The sequence below is a fragment of the Leuciscus leuciscus genome, assembly GCF_965113295.1.
Source record: "Leuciscus leuciscus genome assembly, chromosome: 6".
NCBI classification, from domain to species: Eukaryota; Metazoa; Chordata; class Actinopteri; order Cypriniformes; family Leuciscidae; genus Leuciscus; species Leuciscus leuciscus.
Genome location: NC_138730.1, coordinates 45471864 through 45496213, shown reverse-complemented (window position 1 = coordinate 45496213; position 24350 = coordinate 45471864). Strand labels below are relative to the sequence as shown.

General features: G+C 43.0%; 1 protein-coding gene across 1 annotated transcript; it reads right to left on the bottom strand.

Moving 5' to 3' along the window:
• Window positions 1-389: 389 nt before the first annotated feature.
• tm6sf2a (transmembrane 6 superfamily member 2a) lies at window positions 390-24350 on the bottom strand. The gene is made up of 10 exons (XM_082173158.1): window positions 24089-24350; window positions 23265-23368; window positions 8573-8670; window positions 7654-7757; window positions 6462-6544; window positions 6237-6361; window positions 5922-6023; window positions 5749-5841; window positions 4391-4510; window positions 390-2025 (listed from the first exon to the last, which is right to left on the bottom strand). The coding sequence occupies exons 1-10, from the start codon at window positions 24178-24180 to the stop codon at window positions 1816-1818; spliced, it is 1131 nt and encodes a 376-aa protein (XP_082029284.1). The 5' UTR covers window positions 24181-24350; the 3' UTR covers window positions 390-1815.

The following is a 24350-nucleotide window of genomic DNA, read 5'->3' as shown; positions in this document are numbered from 1 at the left end:
ACACACACAAACACACACACAGACAGACATGATCAGGACACACCCATCAAACGTCTCTGAAGCAGTCCAGAGTCCAGATTTATTGAGATTTCACCAACTGACCAGAGATAAACCTGCTAGAACACACACGCACACACACACACACACGCACACACACACCACTGACCAGAGATAAACCTGCTAGAGATCACACACACACCACTGACCAGAGATAAACCTGCTAGAGATCACACACACACCACTGACCAGAGATAAACCTGCTAGAGATCTCACACACACACACACACACACACACACACACACCACTGACCGGAGATAAACCTGCTAGAGATCACACACACACACACACAGCAGAACTCCATGAAAAAAGAAAGACAGACGACGTTAAATTCTTTCTAGGGATGCATATCAATGTTTTGGTTGACAATACTTAATTTTTGTGCAGTGCCATACTTATAATAAAATAAATAAAATCAGGCATCTGTCTAATATCATTCTAATCACACTGACACTGGCAATAAAAGACGCAGCTGTAATGATCATGTTATGATTGATAACTTTTATAACCTAGCAGAGAAAACAAATTAATGCTAGAATTAGAAAAAAAGCAACAATACTTATATCTGCTTATTATATAACTTTGGCTAATGTTCTGTTTAAAGTTGCAAACAAACGTTCTTCTATAGCGTTAACAGAATGTTTCGCTCAAAGTTATCTGGTCTTTAAAGCTACAATATGTCATTTTTCCCACCACTAGGGGTCGCTAACCTCTCACAATAACAAAGGCGTAGGTTGATGACGCATAAGCGGAATTATTGAACTTGTCGTCATGCCGATGGATCTAATAATGTTATGGATGAGTGAATACATTGATGTTTTTAACATGTTTATATAAAATTGATTAGTTTTATGTAGATTTGCTCACCTGTCTAATAAAGCTCATGCAAGAGCGGCGTCTCGCCAAGCCGAAGTTAGCCGCGGACGCTAGCTCTCGGCATCTCGAAAACGCCACGCTGATATTGATCCTCGTTTTAGTTCTCCTTTTGTCCCAAAGTCTGCTTGCCACGGTCCATAACGTTTGAACGAAACAACAACAGCGTGAGCGCGCCGCTAGACGTAACGCAGTTGTCCACGTCTGTCGCCATGGTTACTATGGCAGTACGAGTGGAAACCAGGGATAACGCGGATATTACGTCATTGAAAGGCGACAATGACCAGGGACGAGCCATTATTTAAAATTGGAATTTCTCTGAAATTAAAAATCTTTGGGAACTTTTGGGATATTGTAAGAACACAACTGCAGGAAATATATCACACTGTGCAAGTGAGTTTTGGATATTTTATTACAAAATTCTTACATATTGTACCTTTAATAATTTTCTAAAAACGTCAGCACAAAAACATTCCTTACACATAATTTATGGAACTTCATCTGAAACTTTCTTTAGTTTGTCTAATGTTTTTTAAATGTTACTCCTTGTTTCGGAATGTTCAGAGAACATTCAAAAGTAACATTCCCGTAATGTTTGAAGAATGGTAAAATGGAATGTTCGTATAACCAAGAAAAAACATTTTTAAAACATTTAAAAAACGGGATGTTTCGAACGCTCAGAGAACGTTCTGTTAATTGGGATCAGAGCGACAGGCTCACTGGGAATTTAAAAAGACACTAATATTGGCAGATACACATGCAGTCACTGATATTCTGATACTTTTACTGATAACTTGAGGAGGTTTCAGTTGGTCTCGCTTCTGAAACGTCCCCAATTCAAGCTGCACTGTCCTGCAAAGAGGACGCATGAACTGTCCGTGATTCTAATTCTTCTTCTTGCCGTTGCTGGCTTGTTCCTGAGGAACGCTCTTCATGAAGAAGGCTTGATCCGTGTAGCAGCGTACGGCGAGCAGGACGGGCACCGCGGCGTACAGAAGGTTCAGCGTGACCACCAGACGCCACTCCTCTCGGGGGATCCGGTACGTGAACGGTGTGCGTGAGTGAACAGATGATCCCAGGTGAGTCCACTGCATCTGTGGAGAGATCAGATACACAGTCACATACTGACAGATCAGCGACATCATTTCTGTTCTACACTCTTAAAAGTAATTGAAGATTCCAAAAAGTTTTTTTTTTTAAGCAATATAGACCTTGGGCCCTATCTTGCACCCAGCGCAATTGACTTTGTACACCGACGCATGTATCATTCCTATTTTGCACCCGACGCACAGCAGACTTTTCTCTCCACAGACGCACGCTGGTAAACTAGGGAGTGAACTTGCGCTCCGGAGGCGGTTCAGCGAAAAGAGGAGGCGTGTTCCGGCGCAAACGTTCCCTGGTGCTATTTCCTCCACTGACCAGGAGAAACCTAGTCTAAATTCAGTGGCGCGTTGCGCATGTTATTCAGATGCTATTTTAAGGGCGCATGCTTGGCCATAATCAATGTAGCGTGCTTCTCTCATCTACACAGACGCAGCAGTTCCCATTTTTGCAAATCATAGGCTACATTATTACAAGGAAAAATATTAACACACGAGGGAAATCATTGTGGTGTCCATGAAGATGTGAAAAAATAGGCATAAATCTAGCTTACACATTTACCCAAATTATCATACACCTGTTTAACCGAAGCTAATTTGGGTGTGTTTCTCCATCCCCAATGTCACTTCTCTGTGTTTTACGGCCCTGACGAGAACGTCGGTCTCCTCGGCTGTGAACCGCTCCTGGCGCGCGTCTGGCAAATCCGCCATTATAATAGCAAACCGCCATGGAACAAGCGCGCCTGCTCTTAAAGGGAATGTGAGATGACGCTCTGATTGGTTTATTTCACGTTACGCCCAAACCACACCTATGAATAATGAAGCTACTTCAGACCAACCCATTTTAGATTTGCGTCGGGCGCAAGAGTCATTTATCCCGCCGGTATAATAGCAACAGCGCCCAAGACCCGCCCACAAAGTTACTTGCGTTTCGCGTTTGATACTTGCGTTTCAGATCGTTAAAATAGGGCCCCTTATGCGCCAGAGAAACAAGCGCGCCGCCATCTTTAGAATATTGTCAATGAACTTCCGGTTTTGCGGTCGCTCAGTAGTATATCTCTATGGCATCGTTGTCGAGGAGTGATTAGCTGGTGAAGTGGATTTACTTATTGTAGAGTTAACGAAAGTTATCACGAGCATTGTAATGTTTAAAGCAGATGCCTTGACAAATGTCAGTAGACCGCACAGATTTTAAAACGGGCAGTTCATTCATAAATATCTAAGATCGCTGTGGAAATATTTTAACGATCTAAGCGCATGCTCTAAAGCTGCACTTAGTGCGTGTCCGAATCCACTTTTGCTAGTTAAACGATGGGACAAATGGTCAGTGCTCCCGGCGCATGGTCTAAAAGGGTCGTCCCTGTACGCAAGATCGCTGTGGAAATACAAACCGGAAGACAAAAGACAACGAGTGCAGCGCTGAAAAGGGGCGGGGCTAAGGTATGTAGAGAGTGTTATTTAGGCCACGCCCACACCGGGAGGGGGACACAATCCAACCGTCTCCACTGAGTTTGTATTGCGTGAAGCTGTGTGAAGCATTTCTGACTTATAACAAAAAACAAACCAATGTCTAAAAGCTGCGATGTGACGGCTGTACAGCAAACAAGCTAAAAAAAACAGAACTACGTTTTTATAAGATGTCGACCCCAAAAAACGTGTGCAATGGAAAGATTCCATGGATGTTAAAGTTCTTCATGGAACCAAAGATGGCAATAAAGAACCTTTATTTTTAACGGTGTAATCAGACAAAAATAATTATTGGTTGTTGTAATAATTCATCTTAATTTATTTATTTAAAGTCCCCCTGTGGTGAAAATCAAGTTTTTATGTGGTGTTTTTAATCTGCTTTAAGACAAAGCATGTGTAAATTCATAAGTCGACAGCATTGCTGAGTATTTTCTCCTTAAAACTGCAGTGAACCAAAGACAGTCTCAAACACACGCTTTGAAATCGCTGGTGTTTCTGACGTCACAAACTACCTTGTAACCAATCAGATCAACGTGTGATCGTCAACCAGTGGATCTCTGAGCTGAGTGAGTGAGTGGAGGCGGGGCTCATTTTAAGATGATTCAGATATTTTAAGGTATGAAGGAAAAAACTTTTAAATATGTAATTTTGATGATCAAAGATGAGTTTTAAGGGATAAAATGACTACGGGGGACTTAAAAAAAAAATTTCTCTGATTTAAAAGAGCAGTTCATTTAACTAATTTTTTTTAACCAGTACAAAACATTATATAAAATCTGCAATGATTCTTTGTCTATTAAATTGTACAGCAAAAAATATAAACATAAAAGTTAATCTCAGTGTTATTTTAGTATTATTTATGATTATCATCATTATTATGCTGTGTTTTTACCTGAGCTACAGCTCCTGCGAGGAACAGCGTCCAGTCCAACATCCATGTGCATCCAGGAGTGTAAAGCCCATAAACACTCGCTGTCAAGAGCGGCAGAATATAGAACAGGAACGCCAGCATCTGCCAGGACATGAAACCCGTCAGTACATCATATTTACATCACGTGATCTCTGTAAATATCACTGGCTGTCAGTCCTGATTCTGTCTATAGTATTAGTGCATCTCAAATCATAAAAACACTATGCTTAATCTACCCTAAGTCTGAATATTGATTATTATAATCATTACATTTTTTTAATTATATTAATATTATATATTTCTTTCCGGTATAGTATTTTCTAAATATTTAACACTTATTTTACAAAATATTTCTATAATGATAAAATATTACACTAAATACACCAAAAATATTTGAAAACAGAAAATGTTATGATTCTATCCATACTATATAGTATTACTGCATCTCAAATCATAAAAATAGTAAGCTAAATATTTGCAGGTGAATTTTATTTTAAAGAGCATGCATTATGAATATGAATTATTCAATTATATTCATATTAAAAATGTATATATATATATATATATATAGTATTTTATATATTGGCATTTAAATAAGTATTTTCTAAATATTTAACACTTATTTTACAAAATATTTCTATAATGATCAAATATTACACTATATTTAAAATGATAGATTAACAAAAAATTTGGAAATGGAAAAAGTTATGATTATATCTGTACTACATAGTATTAATGCATCTCAAATCATAAAAATAGTCAGTTAAATACATGCAGGTGAATTTTCAATTGTGCATTATGAATATTAATTACTGTAATTATGCATTAAATTATTATATTTATGAAATCATATTAATATTACAATTGTATATATATAATACAAAAACAAGTTTTTTTTACACAATATTTATATAATGATAAAATATTACACTTTATTTATGATTCGAAAAAACATCTGAAAATGGAAATGTTATGATACTATCCATACTATATAGTATTATTGCATCTCAAATCATAAAAATAGTATGCTAAATATATGCAGGGGAATTTTCAATTGTGCATTATGAATATTCATTTCTGTAATCATGCATTAAATTATTATATTTTTGAAATCATATTAATATTACAATTGAATATATATAATACAAAAAAACACATTTTTTTACACAATATTTATATAATGATAAAATATTACACTATTTATGATTCGCAAAAACATCTGAAAATGGAAATGTTATGATTCTATCCACACTATATAGTATTATTGCATCTCAAATCATAAAAATTCTATACGAAATTGTGAATTTTCCCAGAGTGCTCCCTAAAGCCACTGAACTCACCATGACTTTTGGAAAGCCGACGCTGTCTTTCATGTACGGCTCGTATTGGTAGATGTAGTTAAAACAAGAATCCAGAGAACATTCAAGAATGACCTTTTGAGGATGAAAAGAAAGGAGAAGCATGAGTGATGGACGAGATGGAGGGATAAACGGATGGATGTGCAGATACTCACAAACCCTCTGAAGACAGTGAAGATGACGACGCCGAAGAGGCCGAGTGTGAGCATCAGGTCGATCGGCCGAGAAAACAGCGTTCGCTTCTGCTCCACTTCCACCTACAGGTGACAGGACACTCAACTAGTGTGTGTGTGTGAGTGTGTGTGTGTGTGTGTGTGTGTGTGTGTGCAAGCCCAAACAAGTCATTCAAGATACAAGTCCATTTGACCTTTTCTCCTCGGTTTGATCAGTAGATCTTAGAGGATTGAATCAATACTGTACAGATGTGATGTGAATATTAATGTGTCTGACATCATCATCTAGCGTTTCACCTTGTCAGCAGGAATGATTGACAGCTCTCTCGGCCTATTGAAAAGCTTCGCCGCCGCCCATACGGGTAAAACCAAAGACGGGACGTTTCTCCAGAAAGCAGGGAGGATGTTTTTCCCATATTTACCTAAAACACAGAAATAAAGACATGAATATGCAGTTTGACCGAATACATTACAGAGGTTTTACACTCTTTTACAGCAGAAACAATGTTCAGAGTTTCTCACCAACAACAATGCCTGGGATCAAGACGATCTGACTGGCGATCATGGATCCGGCCCATACGAGAGCCAAGCTGCGGAACGGCTTCCTGGATGAAGAGACCAAACACAATCGCTTTTAATATAAATGTATATATCGAGTTTTTTTTACCTGCTTACACACATTTTCAAAACTTTGCCTCTTTTTCCCCAAAACTTTACACACAAATCCAAGAATTGCACACACAAAATGCCTCACATCTCAAAAGCAAACATTTATCTTATGTTGCGAACACCTTTGCCATAATATTATATTTTTGGATATATCACACACACACAGTTATTCAAAACCTAAAGCTCTTCTTTCATGAGATCCTGTGTACATTTCTGTACAAGATATTGGAAGTAATTGGCGGAGAGATGTTGAAGAATTCGTAAGCAAGATTGAAACCAAACTATTCTTTTTTTTACTGTAAGCATTTGTGTGGTTGTGAATATTACACAGTCCGAAAAACCTATAGCTTGACCTTTGGCCTATTTATAGGCCTATTGTAAAGACATGATTGGTGTGTGTGGAGTGTGAGGAGTGTGTGTGAGGCTCTGATGTTTTGACAGGTTGTGTTTGAAAAAGGAAATCAAGATTCTTCCTGTTAGATTTGTGTGTGTTACACAGAGAACTGTGTGTTGAAGATACAAGATACAGGATGTAAAAACTATCGTGTTTGGTCTCTGTGTTTGCAAAAAGTCGAAGGCCGAGAAGTAGTGTAAGGTATTGCAGATTTGGTGTGTGTGGTTCTGGTGTTTGAGTGTCAGGTTTCAGGAAGTGTGTGACAAGGAAGGATTTTGTGTGTTAGTCGTTGATAAAACTGTAAGTGGCAGGACATCTATTAAAGTCACAATAGACCAATAGATAGAAGACCAAGACCAATGCTAAATAATAAACCAATACTTAATTATATATATAAAATAGTAAGAATATCAATATTTATATATTTATATATACAATTTTAATTAAATTGAATTATTTCATTCATTATTATAATAGTTTGTGCAGGAAAACATCTCATTAGTATTTCATGTCACCTGTCCGTATCAGCATCACACACAGATGTGTGTGTGTGTGTGTGTGTGTGTGTGTGTGTGTGTGTGTGTGTGTGTGTGTGTGTGTGTGTGTGTGTGTGTGTGTGTGTGTGTGTGTGTTTCTGATGCTGGTTCTTACCCTGCGCTGATGCGGTGGATCATGAGGAGCAGAAGCCCGTAGTGAACGACTCCGTCCCAGTAACTCATCATGATACAGTGAGCAGAACTCAGGTGAGGCTCGCCCTGAAACACATGATGAGAGAGGAGGAACTCAGTGTGTGTGTGTGTGTGTGTGTGTGTGAGAGAGAGAGTGTGTCTCTGTGTGTGTGTGTGTGTGTGTGTGTGTGTGTGTGTGTGTGTGTGTGTGTGTGTGTGTGTGTGTGTGTGTGTGTGTGTGTGAGAGAGAGAGTGTGTCTCTGTGTGTGTGTGTGTGTGTGTGTGTGTGTGTGTGTGTGTGTGTGTGTGTGTGTGTGTGTGTGTGTGTGTGTGTGTGTGTGAGAGAGAGAGTGTGTCTCTGTGTGTGTGTGTGTGTGTGTGTGTGTGTGAGAGAGAGAGAGAGAGTGTCTCTCTCTCTCTCTGTGTGTGTGTGTGAGAGAGAGAGAGAGAGAGAGAGAGTGTGTCTCTGTGTGTGTGTGTGTGTGTGTGTGTGTGTGTGTGTGTGTGTGTGTGTGTGTGTGAGAGAGAGAGAGTGTGTCTCTGTGTGTGTGTGTGTGTGTGTGAGAGAGAGAGAGAGAGTGTCTCTCTCTCTGTGTGTGTGTGTGAGAGAGAGAGAGAGAGAGTGTGTCTCTCTGTGTGTGTGTGTGTGTGTGTGTGAGAGAGAGAGAGAGAGAGAGAGTGTCTCTCTCTCTCTCTCTGTGTGTGTGTGTGTGTGTGTGTGTGAGAGAGAGAGTGTGTCTCTCTGTGTGTGTGTGTGTGTGTGTGTGTGTGTGTGTGTGTGTGTGTGTGTGTGTGTGTGTGTGTCTGTGTGTGTGTGTGTGTGTGTGTGTGTGTGTGTGTGTGTGTGTGTGTGTGTGTGTGTGTGTGTGTGTGTGTGTGTGTGTGTGTGTGTGTGAACAGACCTTGCTTATATAAAAGTCCATAAAGCCTTTGATGAATCCGTCCTGCTGCAGAGCATTGGTGATGCCGACCACAGAAGTGAAGGAAAACACTGCAAACACTGAAACACACACAGATTACAGTTTTTCTCGATTGTTTACACACATTTTCTGAAAGCATGCCTCATATTCTCAGAACTCTACACACAAATCCAAAAACACACACACAATGGGCAAAACCCCTCAATTCTCCTGCAAAATGAAACTTTACATTCAAAACAATGTTATTTCTTCTCAAAATGGTATTTTGTTTTCAAATGACACACACAAACCATCATATGAATAGACATTTATAAGAACCAGTTGAACACTGATGTGCTCAATGTAAAACACTGTGATGAATGGAAAACACTTCTTCTCCATTCATCATAATGACTTTTTTTGTTCAGTGTTACACTTACTACAGACAGTACATACATAAGTGTGCTGTAAAATATTTGAGAATATTGTTTTTATACTCAGAACACACAAATACATAACAAATATATTTTATTTTTCCCACAAAAACAATGTACACAGTGTACATCCCAACCAACACAAAGTTGCACATACAGTGTCTACATACAAAACAACAGAAGTATTGACTGTATACAGTTACAGTAAAACAAAACAAAAATCCAATGTTGGCATCCATTGCACCATTGAAGAGCTGACCTGTTGCCCTTTATGCTAAAGCTCTGATTGCTAATTGTAAAACTGTGTGACGGGTGTTTGCCCATGTGATGAGTCATGTGTATATTTGAATGGCAGTGTGTTCCTTGTGAAAACAAGAGATTTTCTGCATGAAAATTGTGCCAAAAGCAGAGAATTGTGTGTAGTGTTTTGAAAAAAGTGTGTTTTAGAAGTACAATTTGAGTGTAAAGCAGGAATTGTGCTTGTAGTTTAGCAGAATTGGTTCAGGGGGTTGGTGAATGAGTTACATGTTGTGGTCATTGTGTCTCAAGTACCAGAAAATGTGTGTAAACAATCGAGAAAAACTGTAATAGAAACACTGACACACACACGTTCATCTCTTCATCTCTCGCTCTGGCCTCTCTTGGTCTCCGTCTGACTTTCACTTTCTTTTCCTCGCCAACTATTGATTTCTCTCTGAAACGGCCGAGTCAGTGACGGCTCACGCCATTCCAGGAGAAGGAGGATCTCGATCAGACCAGTTTCCTCATTCCCAAGTGGGAAAGTCGACTCACTTTTAGATTCATAGCACTGGCAGTCGGACAAATAAAGGCTGGAGAAACTTTAGAGAAGCTGAGATCACACACGGATTGAACACACGCACACACACACACACACACACACACACACACACACACGGCTGATTCAGTGGCTGTCCACACGGCCCACATGCAAACACACTGAGAACGCTCTTCAGAGACAGAGACACATCGAGAACTCAGTAAACATAAGGTCTCAGATAGGATATACGCGCCAACTTTGTCTACAAATTGTGAAAATTGGTGAAAAACTCAGAAATGTTTGATTAAGACGAATCTGAGCACAGAATAAAACACTGTTGAGATCCTTTCTGAAACTTAATAGGGTCTTGAGCTCACAAAAATAAAATTAAGATTATAGGAGTATGTTTTATAAACAAAATACTGGTAACACTTTATTTTACAGTGTCCTTGTTACATATGTTACATGATATGTACTTACCATAGTAATAACAGTAAATTATGCATAATTACATGTAACAAACCCTCAACCAAACCCTAATGCTACCCTAACCCTATAGTAAGTACATGTAGTTGCTTAATATTACTCAGTACTTAAATATATAATTACACTGTAACAATAGCCGCGTTTCCATTACCCTTAAAATTGCGCAAATTAAAATTGCGAATTGAAAATACACCCAATGGAAACACGTCAATTTCGCAAAAACTCCCATTTAATCGCAAAACAGTTTTCCCGCTCGCATGAGGAGGTTTTTCAGGCAATTCGAAAAAGAAATATTTCGCGAAACTGCAATAGAAACAGTTTTTGCGCATTTACATGTCACCTGACGTGATGACACGGTGTGTTTGGACAGAATATGAGACAGAGTTCTTTGTTAAATTCATAAAAGACAAAAGAATTACAGGAATAATGGATTCTAAACCTCAAATAAATGCCACAATCAAGACCTCGAGGCAGATATGAGGGAGAAACACTCAGAAACTCCTCATATGTGCCGCTCACACGTATAATAAGGGTCTTTCCTTGCCATTAATGCTTTGAAAACACACATGCATCTCCTTCCATTAATAATAATGGCCAGTGCAGTGGCTGGGAACCTACCAACGTCTGTCGCCATGGTTTTTTGGCAGGATTTTACTTATCACGAGAGGAAAAAATGAAGTTTCAGTCCATAACATCGGTTAATGGAAACGCCGTCATTTCGAAATAGTTTTTTGTCAACATTTAGAAAAAAATCGCAAAAGTTTTGCGCAAATCTTCTCAGTCTCACTTCACCCATCATGGGATCATTCTACGGATTCATTTTAATCAGTGTATAAACCCTTTTAACATTTCCGGGTTTCTCAGAAACGGAAGTCGTCACAGTCAGGTAAACTTCTATAGCGGTGAATGAGAGACTACATTAAATATATAGTTTTTGTGTTCCCATTTGCTCAAGTAGCAAAAGAAAAACTTCACAATAGTGTTTTCACAACTTTCAAACAGAGGGAAAAACAGAGCGAGATCCAGTCAGTGTCATGATTCTGCCTTCTTGTCTCTGATTTTCCCTGGTCTTGAGGCAGGATCATGACAGGCCCATGTTTTGTGTGTAAGCACATGGCCATTTGTTTGGCTGTGTGCTTGCGTTGTCTCGTCATGTAACCCCGCCCCCTTGTTATCTCATCTTGTTATCTTTATTGTATCATCGCCGTCACCTGTTTCCCTCATTAGTTTCTCCCTATTTAATCCCCTTGTGTTTGCTGTCCTGTGCCGGTTCATTGCCAATCTTTATGTGAAGATTCATTTGTGAGTAACCTGTTGAGAAGTCTTGTGAAGTGTTTTGATCCTGTCTTAGCTGTTAGTTTATTGTTCAGTTTTCTGTCAGTCTTAGTCTAGTCTTGTTTGTCAATCCTGTCTTGTTTTGCCCCCTCGTGGGTTTTGTTTTCCCTGTTTTTTCTGTAATAAACCCTAGAGATGTCTGCAAATGGTCTGCGATTGGGTTCTCTCCTTCTAAACCATAACAGTCAGAAGAGAGAAAGATGTCAACTCTACCGTCACTCCTATAGCAGATGTATTAGAAACTCAATATGATATAAAGTATAGTATTGTAAATATATATATATATTTTTTTTTTACTGATGACCGTTAAAACATCAACGGAGTCATACAGAGTCATCACACTCTGTAAAAAGGATAATTAAAAAAAAATTTTACAAATTTTTTTTTATTACATTTTATGAATTAAACAGCTCATAAACATAGTTTATCACTAGAAAAAATTGGAATAACCTGTTAAACATGAAAGTATTGTGCAATGATTTAAGACATTTCTCCTTAAAGGTAGGCTACTTTATGTAACCTTTTTGTTCAAAATTAACACAATCTTTCTTCCAAAACGTGTTTTTGTCTTACCCTGATTCCCTATGGTAAGCCTTTTATAAGTGTTTATATTTTAAACCGGGCGGGACAGTTTTGTGTGTGTGTGTGTGTGTGTGTGTGTGTGTGTGTGTGTGTGTGTGTGTGTGTGTGTGGTGTAGGAGTGGCAGATGTTAGAAAGTGAGTGAGAAAGGTTGAAATAGAGCTGCTAAATCTCCGACCTCCATAGAATCACCCGTTTAAAACTAATGCCGAAAAGAGAGAGTCTGCTGGAGAACAGAGAGAGTCTGCTGGAGAACAGAGAGAGTCTGCTGGAGAGAACAGAGACAGAGAGTCTGCTGGAGAACAGAGAGAGTCTGCTGGAGAACAGAGAGAGTCTGCTGGAGAACAGAGAGAGTCTGCTGGAGAACATAGAGAGTCAGCTGGAGAACAGAGAGAGTCTGCTGGAGAACAGAGAGAGTCTGCTGGAGAACAGAGAGAGTCAGCTGGAGAACATAGAGAGTCTGCTGGAGAACAGAGAGAGTCTGCTGGAGAACAGAGAGAGTCTGCTGGAGAACATAGAGAGTCTGCTGGAGAACAGAGAGAGTCTGCTGGAGAACAGAGAGAGTCTGCTGGAGAACAGAGACAGAGAGTCTGCTGGAGAACAGAGACAGAGAGTCTGCTGGAGAACAGAGACAGAGAGTCTGCTGGAGAACAGAGAGAGTCTGCTGGAGAACAGAGAGAGTCTGCTGGAGAACAGAGAGAGTCAGCTGGAGAACAGAGAGAGTCTGCTGGAGAACAGAGAGAGTCAGCTGGAGAACATAGAGAGTCTGCTGGAGAACAGAGAGAGTCTGCTGGAGAACAGAGACAGAGAGTCTGCTGGAGAACAGAGAGAGTCTGCTGGAGAACAGAGAGAGTCTGCTGGAGAACAGAGAGAGTCAGCTGGAGAACATAGAGAGTCTGCTGGAGAACAGAGAGAGTCTGCTGGAGAACAGAGACAGAGAGTCTGCTGGAGAACAGAGAGAGTCAGCTGGAGAACAGAGAGAGTCTGCTGGAGAACAGAGAGAGTCTGCTGGAGAACAGAGAGAGTCAGCTGGAGAACAGAGAGAGTCTGCTGGAGAACATAGAGAGTCTGCTGGAGAACAGAGAGAGTCAGCTGGAGAACAGAGAGAGTCTGCTGGAGAACAGAGAGAGTCTGCTGGAGAACAGAGAGAGTCTGCTGGAGAACATAGAGAGTCTGCTGGAGAACAGAGAGAGTCAGCTGGAGAACAGAGAGAGTCTGCTGGAGAACAGAGAGAGTCTGCTGGAGAACAGAGAGAGTCTGCTGGAGAACATAGAGAGTCAGCTGGAGAACAGAGAGAGTCTGCTGGAGAACAGAGAGAGTCTGCTGGAGAACAGAGAGAGTCAGCTGGAGAACATAGAGAGTCTGCTGGAGAACAGAGAGAGTCTGCTGGAGAACAGAGAGAGTCTGCTGGAGAACAGAGAGAGTCTGCTGGAGAACAGAGAGAGTCTGCTGGAGAACAGAGACAGAGAGAGTCTGCTGGAGAACAGAGACAGAGAGTCTGCTGGAGAACAGAGACAGAGAGTCTGCTGGAGAACAGAGAGAGTCTGCTGGAGAACAGAGAGAGTCTGCTGGAGAACAGAGAGAGTCTGCTGGAGAACAGAGAGAGTCAGCTGGAGAACAGAGAGAGTCTGCTGGAGAACAGAGAGAGTCAGCTGGAGAACATAGAGAGTCTGCTGGAGAACAGAGAGAGTCTGCTGGAGAACAGAGACAGAGAGTCTGCTGGAGAACAGAGAGAGTCTGCTGGAGAACAGAGAGAGTCTGCTGGAGAACAGAGAGAGTCAGCTGGAGAACATAGAGAGTCTGCTGGAGAACAGAGAGAGTCTGCTGGAGAACAGAGACAGAGAGTCTGCTGGAGAACAGAGAGAGTCTGCTGGAGAACAGAGAGAGTCTGCTGGAGAACAGAGACAGAGAGTCTGCTGGAGAACAGAGAGAGTCTGCTGGAGAACAGAGAGAGTCTGCTGGAGAACAGAGAGAGTCTGCTGGAGAACAGAGACAGAGAGTCTGCTGGAGAACAGAGAGAGTCTGCTGGAGAACAGAGAGAGTCTGCTGGAGAACAGAGACAGAGAGTCTGCTGGAGAACAGAGAGAGTCTGCTGGAGAACAGAGAGAGTCTGCTGGAGAACAGAGAGAGTCTGCTGGAGAACAGAGACAGAGAGTCTGCTGGAGAACAGAGAGAGTCTGCTGGAGAACAGAGAGAGTCTGCTGGAGAACAGAGACAGAGAGTCTGCTGGAGAACAGAGAGAGTCTGCTGGAGAACAGAGAGAGTCTGCTGGAGAACAGAGAGAGTCTGCTGGAGAACAGAGAGAGTCAGCTGGAGAACAGAGAGAGTCTGCTGGAGAACAGAGAGAGTCTGCTGGAGAACAGAGAGAGAGAGTCTGCTGGAGAACAGAGAGAGTCTGCTGGAGAACAGAGAGAGTCAGCTGGAGAACATAGAGAGTCTGCTGGAGAACAGAGACAGAGAGTCTGCTGGAGAACAGAGAGAGTCTGCTGGAGAACAGAGAGAGTCTGCTGGAGAACAGAGAGAGTCTGCTGGAGAACAGAGAGAGTCTGCTGGAGAACATAGAGAGTCTGCTGGAGAACAGAGACAGAGAGTCTGCTGGAGAACAGAGACAGAGAGTCTGCTGGAGAACAGAGAGAGTCTGCTGGAGAACAGAGACAGAGAGTCTGCTGGAGAACAGAGAGAGTCTGCTGGAGAACAGAGAGAGTCTGCTGGAGAACAGAGAGAGTCAGCTGGAGAACAGAGAGAGTCTGCTGGAGAACATAGAGAGTCTGCTGGAGAACAGAGAGAGTCTGCTGGAGAACAGAGAGAGTCTGCTGGAGAACAGAGAGAGTCTGCTGGAGAACAGAGAGAGTCTGCTGGAGAACAGAGAGAGTCTGCTGGAGAACAGAGAGAGTCTGCTGGAGAACAGAGACAGAGAGTCTGCTGGAGAACAGAGACAGAGAGTCTGCTGGAGAACAGAGAGAGTCTGCTGGAGAACAGAGAGAGTCTGCTGGAGAACAGAGAGAGTCAGCTGGAGAACAGAGAGAGTCTGCTGGAGAACAGAGAGAGTCTGCTGGAGAACAGAGAGAGAGAGTCTGCTGGAGAACAGAGAGAGTCTGCTGGAGAACAGAGAGTGTCAGCTGGAGAACATAGAGAGTCTGCTGGAGAACAGAGACAGAGAGTCTGCTGGAGAACAGAGAGAGTCTGCTGGAGAACAGAGAGAGTCTGCTGGAGAACAGAGAGAGTCTGCTGGAGAACAGAGAGAGTCTGCTGGAGAACATAGAGAGTCTGCTGGAGAACAGAGACAGAGAGTCTGCTGGAGAACAGAGACAGAGAGTCTGCTGGAGAACAGAGAGAGTCTGCTGGAGAACAGAGAGAGTCTGCTGGAGAACAGAGAGAGTCAGCTGGAGAACAGAGAGAGTCTGCTGGAGAACATAGAGAGTCTGCTGGAGAACAGAGAGAGTCTGCTGGAGAACAGAGAGAGTCTGCTGGAGAACAGAGAGAGTCTGCTGGAGAACAGAGAGAGTCTGCTGGAGAACAGAGACAGAGAGTCTGCTGGAGAACAGAGACAGAGAGTCTGCTGGAGAACAGAGACAGAGAGTCTGCTGGAGAACAGAGAGAGTCTGCTGGAGAACAGAGAGAGTCTGCTGGAGAACAGAGACAGAGAGTCTGCTGGAGAACAGAGAGAGTCTGCTGGAGAACAGAGAGAGTCTGCTGGAGAACAGAGACAGAGAGTCTGCTGGAGAACAGAGACAGAGAGTCTGCTGGAGAACAGAGAGAGTCTGCTGGAGAACATAGAGAGTCTGCTGGAGAACAGAGAGAGTCTGCTGGAGAACAGAGAGAGTCAGCTGGAGAACATAGAGAGTCTGCTGGAGAACAGAGAGAGTCTGCTGGAGAACAGAGAGAGTCTGCTGGAGAACAGAGAGAGTCTGCTGGAGAACAGAGAGAGTCTGCTGGAGAACAGAGAGAGTCAGCTGGAGAACATAGAGAGTCTGCTGGAGAACAGAGAGAGTCTGCTGGAGAACAGAGAGAGTCTGCTGGAGAACAGAGACAGAGAGTCTGCTGGAGAACAGAGAGAGTCTGCTGGAGAACAGAGAGAGTCTGCTGGAGAACAGAGACAGAGAGTCTGCTGGAGAACAGAGAGAGTCTGCTGGAGAACAGAGAGAGTCTGCTGGAGAACATAGAGAGTCTGCTGGAGAACAGAGACACAGAGTCTGCTGGAGAACAGAGAGAGTCTGCTGGAGAACAGAGAGAGTCTGCTGGAGAACAGAGACAGAGAGTCTGCTGGAGAACAGAGAGAGTCTGCTGGAGAACAGAGAGAGTCTGCTGGAGAACAGAGAGAGTCAGCTGGAGAACAGAGAGAGTCTGCTGGAGAACATAGAGAGTCTGCTGGAGAACAGAGAGAGTCTGCTGGAGAACAGAGAGAGTCTGCTGGAGAACAGAGAGAGTCAGCTGGAGAACAGAGAGAGTCTGCTGGAGAACAGAGAGAGTCAGCTGGAGAACAGAGAGAGTCTACTGGAGAACAGAGAGAGTCTGCTGGAGAACAGAGAGAGTCTGCTGGAGAACCGAGAGAGTCTGCTGGAGAACAGAGAGAGTCAGCTGGAGAACATAGAGAGTCTGCTGGAGAACAGAGACAGAGAGTCTGCTGGAGAACAGAGAGAGTCTGCTGGAGAACAGAGACAGAGGGCCCTATCTTGCACCCAGCGCAAGTGACTTTGTACACCAACGCATGTATCATTCCTATTTTGCACCCGCGCAAAGCGGACTTTTCCCTCCACAGAAGCACGTCGGTTAACTAAGAAATACACTTGCGCTCCCGGGGGCGGATCAGCGCAAAGAGGAGGCGTGTTCCGGCGCAAACGTTCCTTCTTGCTATTTTGCAGGTTTAGAAAACAATTGCGCCACTAACCAGGAAAAAATAGTTTAAAGTCAGTGGCGCGTTGCGCATGTTATTCATAGGCTATTTTAAGGGCGCATGCTTGGCCATAATCAATGTAGCGTGTGCACAACGCGCACTTTGATTCTCTCATCTACACAGAAGCAGCAGTTTTCATTTTTGCAAATCATACATTATTACGATAGATAGATAGATAGATAGATAGATAGATAGATAGATAGATAGATAGATAAACAATTTATTATAAAAGCATACATCTAGCTTACACATTTACCCAAATTAACCGAAGTTAATTTGGGTGGGTTTCTCCATTTCAATGTAACTTCTCTCTTTTACGGCCGTGACGAGAGCGTTGCTCTCCTTGGCTGTGAACCGCAGCTGGCGCGCGCCTGGCAAATCCGCCGTTACAATAGCAATCCGCTATGGAAAAAGCGCATCTGCTCTTAAAGGGAATGTGAGATGACGCTCTGATTGGTTTATTTCACGTTACGCCCAAACCACACCTATGAATAATGAAGCTACTTCAGACCAACCCATTTTAGATTTGCGCCTGGCGCAAGAGTCATTTATCCCGCCGGGAAAATAGCAACAGCGCCGAGACCCGCCCACAAAGTTACTTGCGCTTTGCGCTTTGACACTTGCGTTTCAGATCGTTAAAATAGGGCCCAGAGAGTCTGCTGGAGAACAGAGAGAGTCTGCTGGAGAACAGAGACAGAGAGTCTGCTGGAGAACAGAGAGAGTCTGCTGGAGAACAGAGACAGAGAGTCTGCTGGAGAACAGAGACAGAGAGAGTCTGCTGGAGAACAGAGACAGAGAGTCTGCTGGAGAACAGAGAGAGTCTGCTGGAGAACAGAGAGAGTCTGCTGGAGAACAGAGAGAGTCTGCTGGAGAACAGAGAGAGTCTGCTGGAGAACATAGAGAGTCTGCTGGAGAACAGAGACAGAGAGTCTGCTGGAGAACAGAGACAGAGAGTCTGCTGGAGAACAGAGAGAGTCTGCTGGAGAACAGAGACAGAGAGTCTGCTGGAGAACAGAGAGAGTCTGCTGGAGAACAGAGAGAGTCTGCTGGAGAACAGAGAGAGTCAGCTGGAGAACAGAGAGAGTCTGCTGGAGAACATAGAGAGTCTGCTGGAGAACAGAGAGAGTCTGCTGGAGAACAGAGAGAGTCTGCTGGAGAACAGAGAGAGTCTGCTGGAGAACAGAGAGAGTCTGCTGGAGAACAGAGACAGAGAGTCTGCTGGAGAACAAAGACAGAGAGTCTGCTGGAGAACAGAGAGAGTCTGCTGGAGAACAGAGACAGAGAGTCTGCTGGAGAACAGAGACAGAGAGAGTCTGCTGGAGAACAGAGACAGAGAGTCTGCTGGAGAACAGAGAGAGTCTGCTGGAGAACAGAGAGAGTCTGCTGGAGAACAGAGAGAGTCTGCTGGAGAACAGAGAGAGTCTGCTGGAGAACATAGAGAGTCTGCTGGAGAACAGAGACAGAGAGTCTGCTGGAGAACAGAGACAGAGAGTCTGCTGGAGAACAGAGAGAGTCTGCTGGAGAACAGAGAGAGTCTGCTGGAGAACAGAGAGAGTCAGCTGGAGAACAGAGAGAGTCTGCTGGAGAACATAGAGAGTCTGCTGGAGAACAGAGAGAGTCTGCTGGAGAACAGAGAGAGTCTGCTGGAGAACAGAGAGAGTCTGCTGGAGAACAGAGAGAGTCTGCTGGAGAACAGAGACAGAGAGTCTGCTGGAGAACAGAGAGAGTCTGCTGGAGAACAGAGACAGAGAGTCTGCTGGAGAACAGAGAGAGTCTGCTGGAGAACAGAGAGAGTCTGCTGGAGAACAGAGACAGAGAGTCTGCTGGAGAACAGAGAGAGTCAGCTGGAGAACAGAGAGAGTCTGCTGGAGAACATAGAGAGTCTGCTGGAGAACAGAGAGAGTCTGCTGGAGAACAGAGAGAGTCAGCTGGAGAACATAGAGAGTCTGCTGGAGAACAGAGAGAGTCTGCTGGAGAACAGAGAGAGTCTGCTGGAGAACAGAGAGAGTCTGCTGGAGAACAGAGAGAGTCTGCTGGAGAACAGAGAGAGTCAGCTGGAGAACATAGAGAGTCTGCTGGAGAACAGAGAGAGTCTGCTGGAGAACAGAGACAGAGAGTCTGCTGGAGAACAGAGAGAGTCTGCTGGAGAACAGAGAGAGTCTGCTGGAGAACAGAGACAGAGAGTCTGCTGGAGAACAGAGAGAGTCTGCTGGAGAACAGAGAGAGTCTGCTGGAGAACATAGAGAGTCTGCTGGAGAACAGAGACAGAGAGTCTGCTGGAGAACAGAGAGAGTCTGCTGGAGAACAGAGAGAGTCTGCTGGAGAACAGAGACAGAGAGTCTGCTGGAGAACAGAGAGAGTCTGCTGGAGAACAGAGAGAGTCTGCTGGAGAACAGAGAGAGTCAGCTGGAGAACAGAGAGAGTCTGCTGGAGAACATAGAGAGTCTGCTGGAGAACAGAGAGAGTCTGCTGGAGAACAGAGAGAGTCTACTGGAGAACAGAGAGAGTCAGCTGGAGAACAGAGAGAGTCTGCTGGAGAACAGAGAGAGTCAGCTGGAGAACAGAGAGAGTCTACTGGAGAACAGAGAGAGTCTGCTGGAGAACAGAGAGAGTCTGCTGGAGAACCGAGAGAGTCTGCTGGAGAACAGAGAGAGTCAGCTGGAGAACATAGAGAGTCTGCTGGAGAACAGAGACAGAGAGTCTGCTGGAGAACAGAGAGAGTCTGCTGGAGAACAGAGAGAGTCTGCTGGAGAACAGAGACAGAGAGTCTGCTGGAGAACAGAGAGAGTCTGCTGGAGAACAGAGAGAGTCTGCTGGAGAACATAGAGAGTCTGCTGGAGAACAGAGAGAGTCAGCTGGAGAACAGAGAGAGTCTACTGGAGAACAGAGAGAGTCTGCTGGAGAACAGAGAGAGTCTGCTGGAGAACAGAGAGAGTCTGCTGGAGAACAGAGAGAGTCTGCTGGAGAACAGAGAGAGTCTGCTGGAGAACAGAGACAGAGAGTCTGCTGGAGAACAGAGAGAGTCTGCTGGAGAACAGAGAGAGTCTGCTGGAGAACAGAGACAGAGAGTCTGCTGGAGAACAGAGAGAGTCTGCTGGAGAACAGAGAGAGTCTGCTGGAGAACAGAGACAGAGAGTCTGCTGGAGAACAGAGAGAGTCAGCTGGAGAACAGAGAGAGTCTGCTGGAGAACATAGAGAGTCTGCTGGAGAACAGAGAGAGTCTGCTGGAGAACAGAGAGAGTCAGCTGGAGAACATAGAGAGTCTGCTGGAGAACAGAGAGAGTCTGCTGGAGAACAGAGAGAGTCTGCTGGAGAACAGAGAGAGTCTGCTGGAGAACAGAGAGAGTCAGCTGGAGAACATAGAGAGTCTGCTGGAGAACAGAGAGAGTCTGCTGGAGAACAGAGAGAGTCTGCTGGAGAACAGAGACAGAGAGTCTGCTGGAGAACAGAGAGAGTCTGCTGGAGAACAGAGAGAGTCTGCTGGAGAACAGAGACAGAGAGTCTGCTGGAGAACAGAGAGAGTCTGCTGGAGAACAGAGAGAGTCTGCTGGAGAACATAGAGAGTCTGCTGGAGAACAGAGACAGAGAGTCTGCTGGAGAACAGAGAGAGTCTGCTGGAGAACAGAGAGAGTCTGCTGGAGAACAGAGACAGAGAGTCTGCTGGAGAACAGAGAGAGTCTGCTGGAGAACAGAGAGAGTCTGCTGGAGAACAGAGAGAGTCAGCTGGAGAACAGAGAGAGTCTGCTGGAGAACATAGAGAGTCTGCTGGAGAACAGAGAGAGTCTGCTGGAGAACAGAGAGAGTCTGCTGGAGAACAGAGAGAGTCAGCTGGAGAACAGAGAGAGTCTGCTGGAGAACAGAGAGAGTCAGCTGGAGAACAGAGAGAGTCTACTGGAGAACAGAGAGAGTCTGCTGGAGAACAGAGAGAGTCTGCTGGAGAACCGAGAGAGTCTGCTGGAGAACAGAGAGAGTCAGCTGGAGAACATAGAGAGTCTGCTGGAGAACAGAGACAGAGAGTCTGCTGGAGAACAGAGAGAGTCTGCTGGAGAACAGAGACAGAGAGTCTGCTGGAGAACAGAGACAGAGAGTCTGCTGGAGAACAGAGAGAGTCTGCTGGAGAACAGAGAGAGTCTGCTGGAGAACATAGAGAGTCTGCTGGAGAACAGAGAGAGTCTACTGGAGAACAGAGAGAGTCTGCTGGAGAACAGAGAGAGTCTGCTGGAGAACAGAGAGAGTCAGCTGGAGAACAGAGAGAGTCTGCTGGAGAACAGAGAGAGTCAGCTGGAGAACAGAGAGAGTCTACTGGAGAACAGAGAGAGTCTGCTGGAGAACAGAGACAGAGAGTCTGCTGGAGAACAGAGAGAGTCTGCTGGAGAACAGAGAGAGTCTGCTGGAGAACAGAGAGAGTCTGCTGGAGAACAGAGAGAGTCAGCTGGAGAACAGAGAGAGTCTGCTGGAGAACAGAGAGAGTCAGCTGGAGAACAGAGAGAGTCTACTGGAGAACAGAGAGAGTCTGCTGGAGAACAGAGACAGAGAGTCTGCTGGAGAACAGAGAGAGTCTGCTGGAGAACAGAGAGAGTCTGCTGGAGAACATAGAGAGTCTGCTGGAGAACAGAGACAGAGAGTCTGCTGGAGAACAGAGAGAGTCTGCTGGAGAACAGAGAGAGTCTGCTGGAGAACAGAGAGAGTCTGCTGGAGAACAGAGAGAGTCAGCTGGAGAACAGAGAGAGTCTGCTGGAGAACAGAGAGAGTCTGCTGGAGAACAGAGAGAGTCTGCTGGAGAACAGAGAGAGTCAGCTGGAGAACAGAGAGAGTCTGCTGGAGAACAGAGAGAGTCAGCTGGAGAACAGAGAGAGTCTGCTGGAGAACAGAGAGAGTCAGCTGGAGAACAGAGAGAGTCTGCTGGAGAACAGAGAGAGTCTACTGGAGAACAGAGAACGAGACAGAGTTCGTAATAAAACAAGAATCAACATTAGCTTGGCTTTTCAGGGATGGAGAGAACCGAGGGATTTGAAATGTTGTGAAAGTGTTTTATTACTCAACAGGAGAGTAAGTGTTTTATTGAACAGACGTATCTCTCTAACAGAGTTCACTGTAAAGCATTATCTATTTTGAAGATCATTTCATTATGGATGTTGTAACGCTGGGCTGGAGTTTATTTTGAAGGAATTAGTGTGTCTATTAATGGCTAAAACTACAGTAACATCTTCAGCTTGAGATCCTTTCATCTAAACTGGTTATATCTGTTAAACCTATAGGGAATGTTTTATGAGCAGCAGGATGATCATATTCATAGATGCACTTTTATGATGGATAGATGCACTTAACATGGATAGATGCACTTTTATGATGGATAGATGACCTTTTATCATGGATAGATGCACTTAACATGGATAGATGCACTTTTATGATGGATAGATTCACTTTTATGATGAATAGATGACCTTTTATCATGGATAGATGCACTTAACATGGATAGATGCATTTTTATGATGGATAGATGCACTTTTATCATGGATAGATGCACTTTTATGATGAATAGATGCACTTTTATCATGGATAGATGCACTTAACATGGATAGATGCACTTTTATGATGGATAGATGCACTTTTATGATGTATAGATGCACTTTTATCATGGATAGATGCACTTTTATGATGAATAGATGCACTTTTATCATGGATAGATGCACTTTTATCATGGATAGATGCACTTAACATGGATAGATGCACTTTTATCATGGATAGATGCACTTTTATCATGGATAGATGCACTTATCATGGATAGATGCACTTTTATCTGTTAAACCTATAGTGAATGTTTTATGAGCAGCAGGAAGATCATATTCATCCGCAACCAAAACATTGTTCTTCCACAAAATACATGCAGTTTTGATTTTAAGGTTATTGTACCTTTAAATAGAATTTTTGTTGGCATAAACTTCTTTAAAATGAAGCCAAGAACCCTTGAGTTTATACAGGTATGTAGAACCATTGAACCTTTCACATTTAATTTAATGTGTGCCATTTCTTTGTAATTATTTGTGAAATTTACCAGTAATGTCTGTGTAAAAACTTTTTCAACACCAATTTTTTTTTTTTCAGTGTGTTTGAGAAACATAACTGAGATATTAAAGAGATCCCATTTGTGATCTTTCAATATCTTCATCTGTCAGTATTGGACTTACCATAGAAGAGAGGGTCAGTAGATTTTTGACTCTTGACACTGAGGTTTGTCAGGAGGAATATTGTTGTAAGAACCGCAATGCCTATAGCCAGTATAACCTGTGGACTGAATGAGAAAAGCATCATAAATGATTATCGGAAGCTTGTTTTTATCTTGCATGATCAATGAGGTCATATTTCACCCCCTAAAACAAGGTAAAAAGTTACCATTTGCATAAAAGAAAAAGAAAAAAGCCTATTTTAGCAACATAATATGTAATTTTCATCATTGTCAAAGCTGATTTGCATTCAATTCGTGTGACTGTAATAGTAAATTTGATTGTATTACATTTAAAATGCTGCAATAAATGCATAAATTAATACAAATATGTAATATAATAAATATTGATATAGTTAATGAATATAATATATTTATTATATAATTAAATGTAAAATATTCACATGATGTACGCTATAAATAATTTACAATTTAAAGTAAACTTTTTCTGCATTATGAGATTTTTGAGGGTGAAACTTTCATGAAATCATATCATAAAAATATCTGAGTGGCCAAATGTTCTTGAAAGCTTTCATGAGATTCACCAATGCAGTGCATTAAATTGTCAGCTCGGTGATCAGATCAGCTCTTGATCAAATGGAGTTTGAAACAGAGGTTGGTTGCCCTCTTTTGGCAAATTGAGGTAGGCCTCATAAAACCTCATAAACCGCTTTAAAAGTCACACACGACCTTGTAAAACAAAAGCGAGTTTGCATTGCTCAATGTCAATGCAATATTCTCTAACATGCACCATTAATTGTAAAATAATAACAAAAGATGCAAACTTACTCTTGTAAGAAGGACACATGGTTGATTGTGTAGAGAATTAAAGGTGCCGTCAGAGACAGAATAAAAACACTGATCTCTGGAGGAAAATCCATTTGAGAAATCAGGAATCCACACAAATATCCTTCAGCTCTAGCAAAAATAAACAGGCAAAATATAAATAGCGATTAAAATAAATATCTAAGAACTGAAATAACACATCTTCTGTCTTGATTTCCCCGAGGTTTGGGCTCTGTGTCAGTGTGTGTCCTGTAGTTTACTCAAC